The following is a 19,915-nucleotide window of genomic DNA, read 5'->3' on the forward strand; positions in this document are numbered from 1 at the left end:
CTTCGGCCCCAGGTCTCCTACCCCAGCCCGGCTGCTTCCTTTGGCCAAAATCCCCCCAGGGTCACTCCACTTCATAAAGCTAGATTTCCTGGAGAGAGTAGATGTTCCCTGTGCATCTCACCCCCTCTGTTCACCTGGGGCAGCCCCAGGACAGCCATGGCACTTGGGAGAGGGAACAGAGACCTCTCCAAGGGCACCTCCATACTGTCTCCTTGAGGCCCTGACGCACGAAGACACGCCCTCTCCTCCCCAGCCCCATCTCGTTATCTCCCACTGAGATATGACCCCTTCGGGACTGGGGTTTGCCACCATTTTGTACAACTGAATTAAAAACAAACCCAACCAAAAAAAATATAATATATATATACACATTATATATATATATATATAACACAGTGTGACCCCAGCACCCAGGGTACAAACTCTGGCACCAAGAAAAAAAAACCAAAATATTAAAATACTTTAGCTTCTTAGTATTTGGGAGGTTAAGGGGGTCTCGAGGAACCCTCGGCCACAGGTAGCTGGGGCAAAGCCGTGGATGGCAGTCTCACCGACTCTGCCCAGTGTCTGCCAGGGGCCAAGGCTGGGTGGGCATGGGGACAACGTATGTACACTGGAACATGTATACTGGCAGACTCTTGAATCGCCTCAGTCTTTTACCACAGGAAACACCACACATGTCACAGCCCAGGGTGAAGAAAGGGCATAGGGTCGAGGCCTCGGTCTCTGGGTCCAAATGGCATGGCAGTGCCCCAGGGCCCTGAAGAAGGCCTTGAGGGCTGGGTGGATACTGTAAGGACCAGCAATTCTTTCCCCAAAAAGGGAAGGTGAGATGTGAAGGTATTCAACAGAACGTGTGGCGGTTCAGCGCTCTCTGGAGGTGGCCACTCTCACACCCAGCCTAGTGACCGACTCTGGGTACCCGGCTGACCTCTTGGAAGGGCCTGGCTCCAAACAGTCAGGGAAACGTCCAGTCTCTCTCCCTGGTTTGGCAAAAGGCCCAGCTGGGCTCTTCTCCCTTTTGTCTGGTGGACAGGGAAGATACGGCAGCTAATACTGAGGGGATTTCCTGCTGGGGCAGGGAGTGATGGGATGAAGGAGAGGGTATGGTAGGTAGAACACAGTGAGAAACAGAAAAGAGAGTCTCATGGACTCCCCCCATCAGGAAGTGGCCTTCCACCAACAGGAAGTGGCCTCCCCATGAAAGGCTGTGAACGGAATGGACCTCTGGTGGCTAGAGGGGTCCTACAGGTCACAGACCCAGCACTGGATGCTCTGAGGTGCTGTGGACCTGCCAGGGCTCTTCTCTTGGCCCTGTCTGGGCCTCAGCAGAGTATTGCTCAGAAGTGCTTGGCCAGCCCGGGCCCAGCTCCGCACTCTGCAGGTCAGTCTGGCTCAGCACGCGGCAGGGTGTCCCCGCCGTCACAAACGTTCAGTCTGGCTGTGGCGGCCACGGCTACCTGGTGTTCTGGAGGTCCTCCCGCAGCCAGGTGGGCAGGGTCTGGCCCATCTTGTACAGCAGCTTGGAAAGCTCGATGTTGTGGTCCCGGTAATAGTCCTTCAGGAAGGCGCGGGACTGTAACAGGAAGGCAAGCTCAGATCTGGACGTGCTGACTCAAGAGCGACCCCTCCTCTTTAAAACCCCATTCCGGGCCGGCCCCGTGGCTTAGCGGTTAAGTGCGCGCGCTCCGCTGCTGGCGGCCCGGGTTCGGATCCTGGGCGCGCACCGACGCACCGCTTCTCCGGCCATGCTGAGGCCGCATCCCACATACAGCAACTAGAAGGATGTGCAACTATGACATACAACTATCTACCGGGGCTTTGGGGGAAAAATAAATAAATTAAAAAAAAAAAAAAACCATTCTGCTGGCAGCATCCCATACACCTATTATTTATTCAAAATCTTCTTCAAAATGGTAGCCTCCAAAACTCCTATACGGTAGGAGCACCAAACTATAGCACACAAGGTCAAAATCCTTGTGATAGGGAGAAAAGAGAGAGACTTAATCAAAACCAGGAGCAAATGGGAAAAGGGAAACAGGACAAGAGTCACAGTGTGCGACCTTTCCCCTAATCCTGTGTACAGGCTGTTCTCTCCTACAAGAATGCCTTATCCTTCCATGCCATGGTCCAGTGCTACCCCATCCCTCCAGGCCCAACTCCAGAGCCCCCTCCTCACCTTTGAGAAGCCTTCTTTACCACTCCCAGCTTCCCACGGCATCTCCTTGTTCTGCACTCCCATAGCACTTGTGCGCACCTCTCTTACTGCACAAAGCACTTCCTGCCTTGTATTCTACTTATTGGTGTGTGTGTGTTATTTCCCTCCCAGACTAGGAGTTCCTTGAAGGCAAAGAACACGTCTGATTCACCCTCAAAGCCCCACAGCACTCAGCCCTTAGTAGAAAGTAATAAGTCCTCACTTGACTAAATCAATTTTAACCCACCATATCCTGGCCCCTATTTCCTCCTCTTAAGAACACCATCCAAGAAATGCCAAGGCCATTAACGTCCTAAGTGTGGGGTAAAGGGGAGAGAATACTCCCTCCAGTACAAGGACCCCCTCCATCTATCCAGCTGCCGTGGGCAGCGTGTCCACCACTTACATCCGAGTCCATCTCTGGGTATTTCCGGCCCTTGCTTTTGCCCAGACACTTGGTTTTTCCTCCTTCAAGCAGCTGGCACCAAAATCCTTTCTTTGGATCAAACCTGTGGGAGTGGGGAAAGCCTGTGGATGGGAGCTGGCCCAGGCCACCCCCTTTCCACCTTAAGGCAATGTTCACAAACCCCAGGAATGGCAGAGCCTAGGAGACCATGGAACCCACTCCCCTACCCACACTCTGGAACCCACAGATGGTGTGGGGCTGATGTTTGCATCTGTTGGCCCAAGTTCGGCCCCTGGGCTACATTAACCACACCATTCTTCAACTTGAGGGTGAGCAACATTTTTTACCCAACAACCCAATAGGGGGAAAACATTTAGTGGGGGTTGTTTTGCTTTTTAATAAATTGTATTTTTATCAAGAAATGCAATATCTGCAGTTGCACTTAAGCATGTCCATCACTGGAAAGTTTCATTTTTTGGGGTCAATTTCAGAAATGACAGAGAAAGATAGCCTTCAGAATTCCAACTTATGCTGGACCTTCAAAGGCATTTTTGGGAGATGAGATCGGAAGCTGTCACATAGAGGGGAGGCATACTGGCATCAGAATTCAGCCTCAGATCAGGAACCATTAGGAGATTCCTGGGCATCAGGACAGAAGGAAAACAGAATTCACTTTCACAGGTGAGGGAGATAGGGAGTTCTGGATGGGTCACAGAGTAGGCATGGATGATGATGATGATGATGATGGTGATGATGGTGATGATGGTGATGATGGTGATGATGGTGATGTGATGATGTGATGATGGTGGTGGTGATGGTGATGATGGTGATGTGATGATGATGATGGTGATGATGGTGGTGGTGATAGTGATGGTGATGATGGTGATGTGATGATGTGATGATGATGATGATGATGATGGTGGTGGTGGTGATGGTGATGATGGTGATGTGATGGTGGTGGTGGTGGTGGTGGTGATGGTGATAATGGTGATGATGGTGATGTGATGATGATGATGGTGATGGTGGTGGTGATAGTGATGGTGGTGATGGTGATGATGGTGATGTGATGATGTGCTGCTGCTGCTGCTGATGGTGGTGGTGGTGATGGTGGTGGTGGTGATGGTGATGGTGGTGATGTGGTGATGATGGTGGTGGTGATGGTGATGATGGTGATGTGATGATGTGATGATGGTGATGGTGATGGTGGTGGTGATAGTGATGGTGATGTGATGATGATGATTATGATGATGATGGTGGTGGTCGTGATGGTGATGATGGTGATGTGATGATGATGACGATAGTGGTGGTGATGGTGATGATGGTGATGTGATGATAATGATGATGGTGGTGGTGGTGGTGATGGTGATGTGATGATGTGATGATGATGGTGATGGTGATGGTGATGATGATGGTAGTGGTGATAGTGATGGTGATGACGGTGATGTGATGATGTGATGATGATGGTGATGGTGGTGATGGTGGTGATGATGCTGATGTGATGGTGATGATGATGATGGTGGTGGTGATGGTGATGATGGTGGTAATGGTGATGATGATGGTGATGATGATGATAGCAGCCACCGTTTACTGGGCATTAGTACACGCCAGGCACTGAACTAAGAGCTCCACGTGCATGCTTTCATTCAATACAGGTGACCCTCGGGAGGTGGGAATTACTACCTTTATCTCAAACTTACAGATGAGAAAAGTGAGGCCTGAAGGAGCTGAGACACTTGTCCAAGGTCACACAGCTAAAGAAGCAGTGGGTCTGGGATCCTAACCCACAGCCCACACCCTTAGCTGCTGCTCTTCCCGCCTCAAGGTGAAGGACTAACTTCCCTTCTCCACCTTCAACTTCCAGGATAGAGAGAAGGGAACATTTTGCTGCAAGACTGTCCCAGAAGGTAACCAGGGAAGGTGACTTTATTACTCCTTCTCTTGAGACCCCCTCATCCAGCTGTGTCACTTGTCTGTGACCCAGCACTGAGAGATGGCCTCTCCCCAGCCCTGAGCCCCCGCAACACAGGCTGGCACTTACTCATCCTGGGAGGCATTCTCAGTGCACCTGCACTGGGTTCTGAGTGAGCGGGATTATTAGCCATCAACAATATTTATAGTTTCCTTTTCTTGAAATTACATTTAAGTGATAATCTAATGCTAAGAAACCCTTGTGGGAATTGGCGATGCTCATTGTTGGTCTAACTTATTTAGATAAAACACCCTGAAAATGTTCAGCCCAGACTGAAAAGAACACCCCAGGGGTAGAACTTACCTAAGTAGAATAGATTCAACACCTCTTTTTGTCTTGAGTTGATACCTGTATTAATATGACTCAAGTCATATTAATATTAGCTTTTCTGCTAAACTGCCAGCAGGGACATGCATACTTTCTCACACTTGCTGACACTAATTAATCTGTGTCTCTTCCATAATCATTCAAGCCTTTGGCTTTTTGGCCCGGGTGCCTGCTCTGGAAATCCCCCTGTTGAAAGGCCAAGGCAATACTCACGCCAAGGTTTTGTGGTAGTCAATGGTGTTGGTCACCCCAAGGAACTTCTGCACTGTGTCCATCACTTTGGCAGGTTCTGTTCGCAGCAGTTTGCCATCCAAGACCAGAATCTGGAAAAAAAGAAAAGAGAGAAGGATGATCTGAACTTGTTTTCACTCTAGTAGCAAACAGGCCCCAAGTCTTCTCCGTCGGCAGCCACGGTTACAAACTGGGGACCCTGCACTCTGTAGATGCTGCTTCCTCCTCCACCTTTGAACAGTAGGTGTCCGCACGCCTCAGTCCTCTGCAGTCTACCTCCCTGCCCTCTGCCAGCTTCCCCTGACCGAAGTCACTCTCTCCTAGAGTTGACGCTCTCACCCAAACCCTGCCTGCCCCTCACATCCCTGCAGCATCCCTCTCTGCCTCTCTCCAAGCTTCCGGCCCACACATCACTCTCCTGCCTAAATCCTCCGAGAGTTTCCCTGAAACGCCTCGTGTGGTCCGGCCCTGCCCACCTCTCCCTCCATCACCACACCCCATCTGCCCACCCCTAGGGGCCTACCTCAGGGCTTTCTGGGTCCCCTTAGGGACACAGAGCCTGTTGTGATGGACAAGGGCTTGGGGAATTCTTACACATCAACCTTGGGATAAACAAGACTATAACTTTTGAAGAACCCAAAGGTCTAACTCGCTAGTGACGGCGTTTCTGGCCCCGTGACTGGTGAAAGAGATTTTGAGGTTCTCTGCTAACTGCGACAAGCCAGCACTGTGACTGCCCTCCCAAGGGTCAAGGATAGGCAGCTACCTGGTTGGCGTGAAAGGCGCTGAGCCAGCGCTCGATGTGGGTGGCGTACCAGCCGGGGACCAGGCAGCGGTTCTGGAGGGCGCGCAGCTTCAAGGACGCATCCGGCCCAGCCGTGATCACCTCGTGGAAGGTATACTTCAGGGCCACTGGATCATCGTGGGCTCGCTGGTGCTGTGGGCAAGGGGAGAGGGTCAGCACGTCACGTGGAGGGCACAAAGGGAGAGGCTTTTGTGGGACAGCAGCCATGAGATCCTGGGCTGGAACCAGGAGCCCTGGGCTCCAGTCCTGGCTCTGCTCTCACTGCCCTTTGACCTTAAGGAAGTCACTGGCCCCTCTGAGCCCTAGTTTCCCCATCTTTGCAAGATGGGAATTGGACTAGATCAGAGTTTCCAAATGTTGGTCATTTGCACAGCATCTCTGCAATTTCTACCATATCCACCAACCACCCGTAGGTGCCAATGTCAGCATACTTTTCTTTACATTGACTCGTTTTTCTTATTCACATAAATTTATTTCGAAATAAAACTATCGACTCCATAAATGGAAAACTAAGATCAGTTATCATATATGTCATATATAGAAGGTAATCATTCATAAATACAATAAAAATAAAGCAATGTTCTCAAACACCAGCCAGACACAAATGTCTGCTACAGGCCCTGAAGCCAAAGCTTGCACTCTCTTTGTTAAAACAGAGCTTAGCAGTGTTAGCAAGGACGTAAGAGCCATTTGCAGAAATTGAGAATTTCTCCTTTATAGAAATTAGAGGTGTTATGGGCTGAATGTTTGTGTCCTCCCCAAAATTCATATGTTGAAGCCCTAACCCCCCAGTGTGATGTTACTTGAGATGGAGCCTTTGGGAAGTAATTAGGTTTAGAAGAGGTCATGAAGATGGGGCCCTCGTGATGGGATCAGTGACCTTTTAAGAAGAGACAGCAGAAAGCTCACTTGCTCGCTCTCTGCCTGTGAGGACACAGTGAGAAGGTGGCTGTCTAAAAGCCAGGAAGGGAGCTCTCACCAGAACCCAATCAGCCGGCACCGTGATCTCGGACTTCTAGCCTCCAGTACTGTGAGAAATAAATTTGTGTTGTTTAAGCCACCCAATCTATGATATTTTGCTATGGCAGTCTGAGCAGACTAAGACAGAAGGATTGGGAAAGAAGTGGAAACAGAAAAATGCCAGGCTTGAACCCCCTAAAATAATGCCATGGGCCATCGGCATCCACAGAATTCCCAAAGTCCAGAGATCAGGGACCTGCCCACCAGGGGGTAACCCTCACCAGCGCCCTCACTCCCACTGAGGACCATACACAGCTCAGGGTAAGGAGTGGGGGTGGGGAGGTCTGTGGTACCAGAGAGCAAAGAGGCTCTGCAGCCAGCTCCCTGCCAGCCCTGTGGCCACAGTGAGGCCCCAGAGAGGAGACGGCCATCTGAAGCACCCAGATGAACATGCTCAGGGGTGGCAGGAAGCTGCTGCAAGTGGCCAGGCCTGAGATTGCCTTCCTGACCGGCTGGTAGACCAACCCGGTCTCTCCCACCACCCTGGCCCTGTGGCATAATCCCAGGAAGACCGGCAGGCAGGGGAGGAAACCCCCAAAAGGCCCAAACCTAAGCTTTCCCGTAAGCCCAGGGGAATGCTGCTCAGAAGAAATTAAGTCAGGTCATCAAAATTAAAGAAAGTTCTAGTCCTTACGTAGCCAGGTAGGGACTAGGAGTCATACCCTCTCTAGGACAGACTGCAGTCCAGGTAACGTCCTTACCTGATCAAGCATCTCCATCCTCCACTAAGAGTGGCAGGTCTGTGTCTTGTCCTTCTCTGAATTCCCACCCCTACCCCGTGCCCAGCGAGGAGGCCACAGTTAGCCTGAGCCCAGATCACTACTGGCCAAATCTAGGCTTTGTCAAGGTGGAACGAGCCTCCACCTCCTGCCGGTGCCAGAATCAGAGGCAGGACGCCAGACAAAGCTAGGGTGGGCAGGTAACTGATGACTGGAAGTCAACATCGATTTCCGCCTGTCTCCTCCACCAGGCTGGAAGCACTGTGGAGGCAAGACTCTATTCTTACCCACCACCACATTCCAGGAGGGTAGCTTAGGGCTGGCACAGTAAACATTTGCTGAATGAATGGGTGAGTAGCAGAGTGGCAGGCAGAGCCCCAACCCCCACCGAGGGCCCCGCCCCAGCCCCGGCTCACCTGGTACCAGGAATAGGCCCGGTCTGCTGGGTTGATGAGGATGGTCAGGACCTTGGCCTTGGGCAACAGGGCAGCTGCCCGCCGGGGGGCCACTTCTGAATCAAAATAGTTGGCGCTTTTCTCAAAGTAGAAGTCAGAGGTGGTGTTGGAGGGGATAGGGAAGAACTCCATGTACCTGCAGAAGGCCCAGAGAGGGGGGCTCACAGGCCAGACTCATGAGGAAGAGGCTTGAGGAACACAGCACGAGAGGGTGAAGGTCACTGAGGGTAGAGCTTCCGGAAGCAAGCAGGGCACATGGCTCCCTGGCAGGGATTCTAGACAGAATGGACACTTGGCAGTCTCCCTTTTCCAAACTCATGCCTTTTCTGGGGAGACTTTAGGGTCAGGAGGATCTGAAGATTTATGGGTATGATATGGGTTGCGGGGTATGGGAAGGGGGTTGTGTCTTTCCATCCTAACAGGATGCTCCCCTAGTTAAACTGACAGGGCCCTAACTCTCCCTGCCTCTAGGGGGCGAGCTGGGACTCCAAGCAGTTCTACCTCTGACCCAGGGAAAGGGAGGGACACCCTCTGCTGCCTCCAGAGTGCAGGGTTTCCTTCCTGACCTGGGATGGCACTTTCTAAGCACACTGTGGACCAGGAGACAAGGAGGGGAGATATCACCTCCTGATACCCATACCCGCCTCCCCAGCCTCATATGGGTGAGCCTGACAGCTCTCCAGATGAACCTCCCTTATTTCAGAGCAACCGTCCACATCAGTCCTTTGCGACCACCTCTAGGTTGAGGGCCCCTCAGAAAACTAACGAACACTCCAGACCCCCCCAGGGACACCTACTTACGCAAAAGAGAGGTACAACTTGAGGGGTTTGTGGGAACCAAAGCCCACAAGACCCACCCTAGTTAAATGTGTAAGATCCCTACTCCATCCTGTAGGACAGGGTTTCTCCAGGGTGATCCCGGGACCCCATTTATCAAAACCACCTGCAGGCTTGTGAGATTCCTGCATCCCCCCATACACCTACCTACAAAATCAAGAGTGGTAATAGGGCTGAGGAATTGCTATCTTTATAAAACAACTTTTGCATGTCCACGATCCATTGTTTGTAAAACCTAAATTGAGAAAGCTCCGAGAACAGCTTTTTTCCATAAATTTGTAGCAAAGCCATTTAGCAACAAAACCTGACTTATTAATCTTATTTAGCATAAATATTCACATACTTTGCTACAGACATTAAGGTATTTGCTAATGGGGTGCTACCCCAGGCCCTGCTGCAAGTCTTGCTAAATATATGGTGTCACACCATATTATCTCTCTAAAATCTGAAGAACGTTGACTTCCAATAATACATCTGGCTACAGCGGTTTTTAGATAAGAGATTGTGGGCATATTAGAGATATAGACAGACAGACAGGTAAGTAGGTAGAGAGACAGAGACATGACAGACAGACAAAGGAGAGAGAGAGAGAATACACACAGAAAAATACCAAAAACCAAACAGAAGAATGCCCATAACTCTCCACTCAAGTAAACTACTGACATAAAAATAATAACCAAGAGTAATACATGTATAAGGCTAGAAAAGAAAAACAGTACAGAAAGATGCAAACTGAAAAATCATAGAGTAAAACCAGGCCCATGTGGCCCCCACACTGCGAGGTAACCTCTGGTGACAGGTTCTGGTGGGAAGCTGCAATTTTAACCACCTTCCCAGGCAACTCCCTGAAGCCAGTGACCACCTCTGAAGGGCTCACAAGAGCACCTCCTGGGGCTGGCCCCGTGGTGCAGTGGTTAAGTTTGGTGCGCTCTGCTAGGGCGGCTGGGGGTTCACAGGTTCAGAGCCCGGGCATGGACCTACTCCACTCATCAGCCATGAGTGTGGCTACGTCCCACATATAAAATAGAGGAAGACCGGCACAGATGTTAGCTCAGGGTTAATCTTCCTCAGGAAAAAAAAAAAAAAAAAAAAAAAGAACACTTCCTGCTCACGATCAGCCAAACACAGTGGAAGGGCCAGCACTCGGGTCAGAACACTTGGATGTTAGCCCCTGCTCTGTCCCCAGCTCTTGGGACCTCAGGCGAGTCCCTCTCCTCCTCTGGGACTCAAGATGTTGTTTCTGTGCAAGCAAGGGAGGGGCTAGCTTTGACTTTAGCAGTCTCTTACCCCAGGCAGTAATGCAAAGGGGCAAAGGGCTCCCTCATCAAGTGTCCCATTTGTGACAAGGCTCCAAAATCAGGGCTCAAGGGTCACTGCATTTTGTCCCTGATTACAGGAACTTTAGCTGTGTGTGAGCAAGAGCCAGCTGCTTTCTGCTGTGGCCACAGCAGACCTCCTCCTGGGCAGGCTCCACAACGGCCTTCCCCTCCCGCTGTGGACAGAAGGGCCCACTCACCAGTCGATCCCTTTGTGATAGTTGTGGCCGTTAAAAAACTGGATCTCCTCAAAGGTCTCTGAGCTGGGGTAGTTGCTGCTGAGGTCTGGGTGCATGCCCAGGAACAGGTAGAGGGCCGTGGTGCCTGCAGGATCGGAAGACAGCTGAGACAAGTGCCCAGCCCCAACAAAAAGATGGAGTCTGAAATCCTGGGTTCTGGTCCTACCTCTCCATTACTCACTGGGAGATCCTGGAAAAGTCTCTTCCCTTCTCTGGGTTTAGTTTCCTTATCTCTACAGTGAAAGAATTATACTAAACCCAGGATGGCAAATACATGGCATGCATGTGGCCACCCCAACTCCTGCATCCATTGTAGACACTGCTAATCCATCACAGCACTTTTCATCACCAAACAGGGACTTGGCAGCAGAATCCTTCTCACCACTGTACTCCAGCAGCCACATCCAATTGATTACTGTCTCCTCATAATCCCAGAACTAGATGGTTTCTGCTGGTCCCTTCCAGCTCTGGGCCTCTGTCCTCTCTGGCACTTGGGAGGAATTCAGAAAAAAGGGAGCCCCAGACCCTCCAGTCTGTTGATGTGAAACTCTTGAAGGGCTAAGAAATGTGGCTCCGACGCCTCCTCGTTGGGTGCCCTTCTGTCACTCATACCCTCTCCCCTATTTGACAGCATGGGACCTGCTCCCTCCTTTAGAGAGTTCATTACTTTCCTGTGTGTGGGTCTATGCTTTATATGCCACAACGAGAGGTCCCAGGAGAGAAGGAGATGGTAGAGTTTGCTGATTAAAAGTTTTGGGGTTACAGAGACCAGGTTTCAAAACCTGGGTCTGCCATTTCCTAACTGAATGTGTTAGGAGAAGTCACTTAACTTCCCTGAGCCTCAAGCTTTTTGTCTATAAAATGGGAGTATCCATTTGCCTTACAGACTTCGTGCATGGCAAATACTCAGCAACCATGTCACCACTCCTCCCTCCTGCACCTCTGGCAGACATGACTAATTGATCGCAGTCCTCTTCGCACTGAACCAGTTTTGCCTTGCACTGCTCAGACTTGCAGAGCAGCTGATCCAGGCTTCTCCGCCTAGACTCAGAGACTCCCAGGAGGACACAGGGAAAGCTCCCTGAGGCTGCGGTTCAGGACAGAGAGGAGAATCCCATCCCACCCTCCACCCCCTTCCCACTTCCACACTGATAGGCAATTCATGGTCACCCCAACTTTACTCCCCCTTCCTGGGAAAGAGGGTCAGATGACAGGGGATTGTGACCAGGGCAAGGTGGTCCCCAGAACTCTGTGGCTGAGCCAGCAGGCAGTGGGGGGCTGGTCAAGAGTAGAGACCTGCCTGTTTTCTGGGGGCCGATGATGAGGAGCTTTGGGAAGCGGTCACATGTCTTCTCCTTGGACCAGATGTCTTTGTGGCGTTTGTCCTCACAGGGGTCCTAAAACAACAGTGGAGGGGATGTTAGGGGACCCCAGAACCCAGCAAACGGACTCTGGACTCCCACTGCACATGGATCGTGGTACAGCCCTGACTGACAGACATAACTACATGCACCCCTGCAGCATCCCCACCGTGGGACACTGAGCTGCTGGCAGGCAGGGATCACTTCTGGTCAGTCTCATGCCCGACAGAGCCTAGCAGAATGCTCGGCCTAGTGCTTGGCACTTAATAGGAGCTCACGAGCACTTGCTGAATTGAACTGGATGAGCTGTGTCTCAACCAGAGGTCAGCAAACTTCGTCTATAAAGGTTAGTAAATCTTTTGAAATGTTTAGTAAATATTTTAGGCTGTGGGTACCATCCAGTCTCTGTCACAACTACTCAACTTTGCTGTTGTAGCTTGAAAGCAGCCACAGACAATAAACACAAGAACCAGCGTGGCTGTGTTCCAATAAAACTTTATTTACAAACACAGACTGCAGGCCAGATTTGGCCCACAAGCCACGGATTGTGGACTCCTGGTCTGAACTGTGAGACTGCTATCAGGTCCAACTTCTGCTTCCAGTTTTTGACAACCCCTTGGGGCAGACTTCCCCAAGAACTGCCCCCCAAAACTCTCCCACGGTCCCCTTTCCCATGGCTCAGAGCCTGCTGGAGTGGGAAGGAGCATAAGAGACATAAGCAGGCCAGGCAGTCACTCTCTACACTTCATCCACACCATGTTCCCTCACAGTTTTGCAATGCTGGCTTTTCAGAGGCTGTGTGTGAGTATGCAGACATGTAGGTCTGTGTGGGAGGTGTGTACACACAAGCACATGTGTACATATGAGGGCACGAGAACAAGTGAGTGTGCCCATGCTGCAGAGCAAGTGTGCACGTGTCTACTTGAGAGTGTGTGCAGGTGTGAGGGCTAAGCCCTTGCGCCCACGCCTGGAGCGTGTTCCCATGAGTGGTGGGCATTCCATCCCTGAACAAGGCGCCCAGGGCCCCCATCCCCACCCACCTGCCAGAGCGGGTCCTTCTCCTCTGAGAAGATCTGGAAGTACTTCTGGGCCAGCTGCACAGGAGGCAGCGTCTGCAGCCGGAGGTTGGTCCAGGAGTGCAGGAAGCGCACCAGGTGCTTGAAGGTGTACAGGCCCAGGCGGTCGTTCCCGTAGTTGGACAGGTGCGTCATGAAGATGCTGATCTGCTCCAGGGGCGGGGAGGTGGGAGGCCGGGGCTAGTCAGTGTCTGAGCTGCCTTCACCCCCACTGCTCACCCTCTGGTCTTGTTTCAGCTTGGAGGGCTACTCGATGACTAGTCCAAGGTTCACTGGGGCCGTCAACAAACTTGCTGTGTGACCTTGGGCTAGGCAGAGCCAGGTAACCAGGTCTGACTGACCTCCAACAACTACAACCCTGGGACGCTGACCTACTGCACAGTTATTTGAGTGTTCTTTTGTATTTTTTTGGTGAGGGGTGCATGGAAGATAAGGAGTACTCAGTTACCCCCAAAAGCTGAATAACACCACCACTTGACATCTATCTAATATTATTAGAGTGTGGACGATTATTTCCATTTTACAGAGAAGGAAAGAGAGGCCCAGAAAGCTCAGGTGAATAAAGTAAAATAGATATATATAAAGTTTAATGTATTCATAGCCTACTATGTATATTAATATATAATATTTACATATTTATACACACACACCCACACGAAGACTAGAAAGAGAACATGGACAAAAATGCAAACGCTATTGTGTTGAAGTGCAAGATTATGAAAGAAAAAAGAGACAGTTCAGCTTCTCTACCCAAGGCCCTGCAGCAGAGCAGGGATAGAGCCAGGGCTGGAGAGTGGGTTTCCCCACTCCCGGCCCCCACACCTGCTCCTGCCCCTCCTCCCCAGCCCACAAGGCCTGCTGTGGCTGCAGACAGGCTGTCCGGCAGCCCCTCCTCCCCACCAGCCGAGGGCTGTGGAGCACTCACAGGATTGAGAAGCACGGTGAGGAAGAGCTCGCCCCCGTTGATGATCTTGTCCAGCTCGCTGGAGCCACCAGGGTACTCGTTGTAGAAGATGGTGTGTGTGAAGAGGCCGCAGGTCTGCCGTGGGAGGACCTGGGGGCCAGGGAGACAGGGGCAATGGCATCTCCAGCATGGATGGTGGTGGGAGGACCCTTCCTCAGGAGAACGGCCAGGGTGTCTCCTCCTGCATAACCTCACGACCCCAGCCTTGGGGGTCTTCTCCCCCAAAGACCTTCTGCGGCCTGCGCCATCCCCCAGGGAGCCCAGGGGCTCTTATTTTACATACTTCACTGCTATTCTGACCCAGAATGAGCAGACCCAAAGTAACAGAGACAGGTAGGTGAGCACATTTCTGGGAACTTGGCCTGTTGGCCCAGCGAGCAGCTGGGCCACTCTAAAACAGCTCTCCCACTCAGGCTCTGCAACTCCTCTCGCAGCACTAGAACCTGGCCTGCGAGCACCCCTGGTCACGCACTAGTTTAACTCAAGTACCTGTCTCCCCTCACGAAACTGTGGGCTCCACGAGAGCAGGGTACTCGCCTGTCTCGTCATCACTTCATCCCCAGAGTTAATATGAATGCCTGGTATTGAGGAGGTCAGTGGAGGGACAGATGAATGGATGGGTGGATGGATGGACAGACGGACAAACAAATGTACAAATCTGGCCTTCCTACAGCTGCCCCATCCAGACTGATGACAGCTCATCCTTCCAATGGCTCAGGCCAAAAACCTTTGAGTCATCCTTGACTCATCTCTCTCTCCCACACCACCGGACATCCAGCTCATCAGCAGGTGCTACTGGCTCTAACTTCTAAATAAGTCCAGAATCTGATCACGTCCCAGCATTGCACCTTGGTTCAAGCCACCACCATCTCTTGTCTCGAAGACTGCAGTGGCCTCCTAACTGGTGTCCCTGCTTCCCAATTTGTCCCCTACAGTCTCTGCTCCACAGAGCAGCCAGAATCATGGAAACCCTTTTAAAATATGAGTCAGATCGTAACAGCACTCCATTCAAAATCTTCCCATATCAAACGAAAAGCTAAAGTCCATCCAACGGCCTTAGCTGGCCCTACACAACCTGGTCCATCAGCCCCCTGACCTTATCTCCTACCACCTCCTACTCACTCGCTCCCCCCCATCCCTACTGGCCTCCTAGGTGACCCTCCAACACTCCCGGCACAAGCCGGCCTCAGGGCCTTTGCACTTGTTTTCTCTGTCTTGAATGCTCTTCCTCACGCAGCAGCACGGCTCACTCCCGGGAGGCCCTCCCTAACCACCTTATTTAAAACAGCTTCTCCTCTCCCCTGGCACTCCCTGTCTCCCTTCTGCTTGAGTTTTCCCCACAGCACTTATCACCGTCTGACCATTACACACTTTACACATTTATGAGGAGGGACTTGTTGGTTTTGTGCACTTCTGTATCCCCAGTGCCTAGAAAAGGGACAGACACAAAGTAGAAGCTCATGAAAAACGTTCCCATGAGCACATAACTGAACGACACAGAGGCCTGTCCCAAGTCCTCACCAGAGGCCCCTTTAAAGCATGTTCTTCCCTGATGCCCTGTCACAGAAGCAGCCCGCCTCCCCTGGAGAGAGCGCCTCAGATGCCACAGGGGGCAGCAGAAACGGGCCCGAAACTCCTCACCAGCTCACCAAAGTCCTGTGTCCCACGACACGCGTGCACACCGCCTCCCAGCCCCCAAGGCCCACTCACCATGATGCCGTTGTGGACGAAGCCGCGGCGGTAGCGGGCCGGCTTCAGGTGGGGGTACTCCTCTGTGCTGGTCACGCGGATGCTCCACACCTGCTTCCAGGCCTCGTACAGCTGCAGGTGCACGGGGTACACGCCCGAGTGGTGGGGCGCCACCGCGTACCCCATGTCTGTGGGAATGCCATGCTCCTGGGGAGAGGAGGGCCAAGGCAGGGTGAGCCTGGGGTTGCTTCCCCCCCGGCCAAACGTCCCCTCTGTAGAACGGGAGGGAGAAATCAGAGGCCAGAGCAGCAAGGCAGTTGGTCCAAGCCCTCTGGTACAGATGGGGACGCTAAGGCCCAGGGAGGGAAAGGGATGTGCCCAGGGTCTCGGAGTGAGGGACTGACCGAGCTGGGACTCTAACCTTTGGGCCAGTGTCATGCCTGCCAGCACCCGGGAGTGAGGAGCCAGGACGGGGCTCCTCCTGCCTCTCGCGCCTCTAACTGTGTGGACACAGGCTGAGCCAGCACCCGGGAGTGAGGAACCAGGACGGGGCTCCTCCTGCCTCTCGCGCCTCTAACTGTGTGGACGCAGGCTGAGCCAGCACCCAGGCGTGAGGAACCAGGACAGGGCTCCTCCTGCCTCTCTGTGCCTCTAACGATCTGTGGACGTAGGCTGAGCCAGTACCCAGGAATGAGGAACCAGGACAGGGCTCCTCCTGCCTCTCGTGCCTCTAACTGTGTGGACGCAGGCTGAGCCAGCACCCGGGCCTCAGTCCCTCCTCGCTGAGCACCTCCTCCAGCTTTCCGGAGCCTCCCACTCCAGCCTGAAGATAAGAGCTTGGGCTCAGGAAACAAACGGGCCTGGGTTTACGTCTGGCTGGACCTCTTTTTAGCTGGTGTGGCCTCCCTGAGCTTTGGTTTCTTCTCTAAAAGTGAGGCTATCACTACCCGCCTCTTGGGGTCTCAGTGAGGCTTCAGTTGAGACAGGGACTATGAAGATGTTCATCAAAAGCTGTCAGACTGAGCTGCGAAAGCAGCAAGAGGCCAGCAGCCCGGCCCCCCAGCCCAGCCCCAGGCCCACCCAGCTGTGTGCTGCAGGGCATCTTACTCACGACAGCGAACTTCTTGTTCAGGGCCATCTGCTCAGCCAGCACGGACTGGTTGTGGAAAAGGTGGGGCTGCATGTGGCTCCACATGTGGGGGAACCACCAGAACTCCTTCACATATGACAGCAGCAGGTCGTCCCCAGCATCCTCGGCATCAGTACCTGCAGCCCCGGCACAGGGAGCTCAGCCCAGCCCCCCGCCATGAGGCCCTCCAACCTGGGTGGCTGCCTGGACGGGAGCGCCCGGCCAGGGCCCACCCAACAGCTTGGAACAGTTAGCTGAGCTACAGCCCAGGAGCAGACAGAGCCCCAGTCCAGGACCCTGGATCCCAGTCTAGAGTGTGGGCTTGATTCAGTGGGTGACTTTGGCCAAGTCCTTCTCCTCTCTGGACCCTCAGGCCCCATCTGTGCAACGTGGGGTTCAGAGGCAATGATCCCAAGGGTTTCTTCTAGCTCTGACATGCCCGTTTCATCCTATTCCTCTTTTTCTATTGCGTCATTTGTTTTTTACTTATTGATTTGTAGAAGCTCTTTGTATACACAGAGGATATTTAATTCTCAGTCACACATGTATTACTACAACTACCTCTGATACGCTAAGGGTTGAGAATAAAAAAAGTGCAGAGACAACCCAGTATTGCTCTTATTTGGCACTGAGGCTATGTTGCGTGCTTCCCCCCCAGAACTGCAGACTAATGGGGCTTTGCCTAGAATTCAAGAGAGGCTTCCTCACTGCGGCCCGAGCAGAAGGCAGCTAGAGGGACCGCTCACCGCAGATGACCGTCAGGAGTTGTCCCCTCCTGCCCAGTCCCAAGGAGAGCCTATGAGGAACTGGAGAGAGCCCAAGAGAGGAGGGAGGGCCTGAACCGGGCAACCCACAGCCCTCAACCTCAACCCTCAAACCCTGAAAATAAACTCATGACCGTGGGCGTCTCCTGGGTGGGTACAATCATGGCATTTTCACTTTCTATGCTACAGATTTCCGTAATGTTCTTAAAATTCAACTAATTACTTTTTTAAGCAAAAATAGTACAAATAATTTTAAAAGGTGGGTGTGAGGGGGGAACAGGAAGGAGAAGCTGTCCCCCAGGACAGCAGAGCCTAAGGCCAGGGAGAGATGAGTGGGAGTTGTCATGGTGGTGTCCCCAAATGCCTTCTGCCGGGGGCAGTGACTGCTCCGTGGGCTGTGGGCTCAGGGGAGGCCGCGGGGGTCGAATCTGCCCCCAATGTGGTCCTGTCAGCCCACCTGCTGCCCCTGTGGCACAGTGCCTCGAGGGTCTAGAGGTTGAGGGTCCCTGAAGTTGCTAACGGGAGCAGAGCCAGGCCCACTTACCTGTGTGGAAGAATTTCCCTGAGTAGCCCAGGTTGAAGGTGAAGTTCGGGATGTGTGCGCGTAGTTCGTTCTGCGTGTCAAACAGGGCCTAGGATGGGCGGAGGAGGAAGCAAGAGGTGAGGGGGAAGCCGGAGCTCCCTGCTCCTCCCACTGAGGGCCCAGAGGGTCCTGGCTGCTTCAGGACCTGCTTTAGTTTGTGGGGCCCGGCAAAAAATGAAAATGGGGGACCTTTGCTCAAAAATTATTAAAAATGTTAGGAAGGCAATAGCAGAGCATTAACCTTACATGGGCCCCTTCTGAGTGTGGACCCTGTGTGACTTCTACCATGTCACGTAGACGCCAGCCCTGGGCTGCCACTTCCACCAGGCCTCTGGCAAGAGCAGACCTAGCTCCGCCGTGCGTCCTTGGGAAAGCTTTGTAACTTCTCTAGGCCTCAGCCTCCCTAAGTGTGAAATGAGGATAATACTATCTCCCTCACGGAGCTCTTGAGAGGATTAAACGAGATATTGCATGTAAAATGGCCTGATATTTTGGTAAGCGATGAAAAATGGTGGTGTTACTATGTCTGCAGTCACTGCCACTGTGAGCCTCACGTCTCCATCCGTCAAACGTGGAGGATTTCTCCTCGTTGGTGAACGCAAGGCTCACGTCAAAGGACCATGACTTTTCCAAAGACGTACTGTGTACCCAGCACTGCAATGTGTCCGTGCCTGGCACACCCAGTGCTTTGCAAGTCAATGAAGGGATGCTGACACTTGTGAAACAAATGTATCGTTGTACCCTGGAGTCAGGACTCAAAAAATCCCCACCCTCCGTGAGCCTGCTATCAGAACATTCTGCAAATTAGAAGTCCTGGCCCACCGGGGCCACCGCTGGCATCTGACCAAAGTCACGCACTACCTGATGGACACGCAAGCTCTACCTGTGTGGCTGTGGGCAAGTTACTTCACCTCTCTGAGCCTCAGCGCCCTCCCCTGTAAAATGAGACCTACAACAACCCCCACCTCACAGGGCTGCTGTGACGATCAGCTGAGGCAACACACAGAAAGGGCTGAGCACAGAGCCTGGCACTCGCCAAGCCCTGAATAAGCAGCTGCCATCGGTATTGTTTAAAGTGCACTGGACAGGGCTGGCCCCGTGGCTTAGCGGTTAAGTGCGCGCGCGCTCCACTGCTGGCGGCCCGGGTTCGGGTCCCGGGCGCGCACTGACGCACCGCTTCTCTGGCCATGCTGAGGCCGTGTCCCCCATGCAGCAACTAGGAGGATGTGCAACTATGACATACAACTATCTACTGGGGCTTTGGGGGGAAAAAATAAATAAATAAATAAAATTATTAAAAATAATAATAATAAAAAAAAGTGCACTGGACAGCCAGTACTGCACGAGTTCATGGGGCGACATTCATGTCTCTGAAACAAAGGCTCCGTTGTAGCCTGGCTTGGGATTCAAAAAACAAAACACCTCTGCCCTTTCTGACTCACAAGGATGTTGAGGGTGAATGGGACCCTGGCTGGCGAAGCGCCCTGCAGCCTGCACTGAGCTGAGTGCACGGCAGAGGGCGTCTCTGTTAGTTCTTCCACAGAAATGGCTCCAAACTACCATCATCCCTCTCACTCTAAAAATGGGGAAAATAAGAACCAAGAAGGGCAACCCCACGGTTCACGGGGGACGCAGTGAGCCTGGTAGCCTGGTTTCCTTGTGTGGTCAATCCTGGACAGGCAGCAAAGACCTAAGGTTACAGCAGGAGAGAGCAAGTTTGGGCCACCGGAAGAACATTCTAAGTAGAAAACAGAGCAATCTACAGTCATGCATCACTTAACAATGGGGACACTTTCTGAGAAACGCATTGTTAGGTGATTTCGTCATT

The 19,915-nt window shown here is 52.4% G+C and overlaps 1 protein-coding gene across 8 annotated transcripts in view; it reads right to left on the reverse strand.

The window, feature by feature from the left end:
• Nucleotides 1–575: 575 nt before the first annotated feature.
• NDST1 (N-deacetylase and N-sulfotransferase 1) overlaps nt 576–19,915 on the reverse strand; it is a 58,770-nt gene continuing 39,430 nt past the window's right edge. For all 8 annotated transcript variants that reach the window (XM_087429568.1, XM_087429567.1, XM_087429565.1 and 5 more), the window contains 12 exons: nt 18,049–18,136; nt 16,723–16,877; nt 15,633–15,818; nt 13,884–14,012; nt 12,923–13,105; nt 11,822–11,918; nt 10,483–10,606; nt 8,091–8,265; nt 5,897–6,067; nt 5,113–5,222; nt 2,604–2,706; nt 576–1,576 (listed from right to left, as the gene is read on the reverse strand). In XM_087429568.1, coding sequence (XP_087285694.1) covers nt 1,457–1,576; nt 2,604–2,706; nt 5,113–5,222; nt 5,897–6,067; nt 8,091–8,265; nt 10,483–10,606; nt 11,822–11,918; nt 12,923–13,105; nt 13,884–14,012; nt 15,633–15,818; nt 16,723–16,877; nt 18,049–18,136 — 1,641 coding nt within the window. In that variant the 3' untranslated portion in view covers nt 576–1,456. The remainder of the gene's footprint in view (nt 1,577–2,603; nt 2,707–5,112; nt 5,223–5,896; nt 6,068–8,090; nt 8,266–10,482; nt 10,607–11,821; nt 11,919–12,922; nt 13,106–13,883; nt 14,013–15,632; nt 15,819–16,722; nt 16,878–18,048; nt 18,137–19,915) is intronic.

Source organism: Ceratotherium simum, chromosome 4, assembly GCF_057802395.1.
Source record: "Ceratotherium simum simum isolate JZ-2026a chromosome 4, ASM5780239v1, whole genome shotgun sequence".
In the NCBI taxonomy this organism is placed as follows: domain Eukaryota; kingdom Metazoa; phylum Chordata; class Mammalia; order Perissodactyla; family Rhinocerotidae; genus Ceratotherium; species Ceratotherium simum.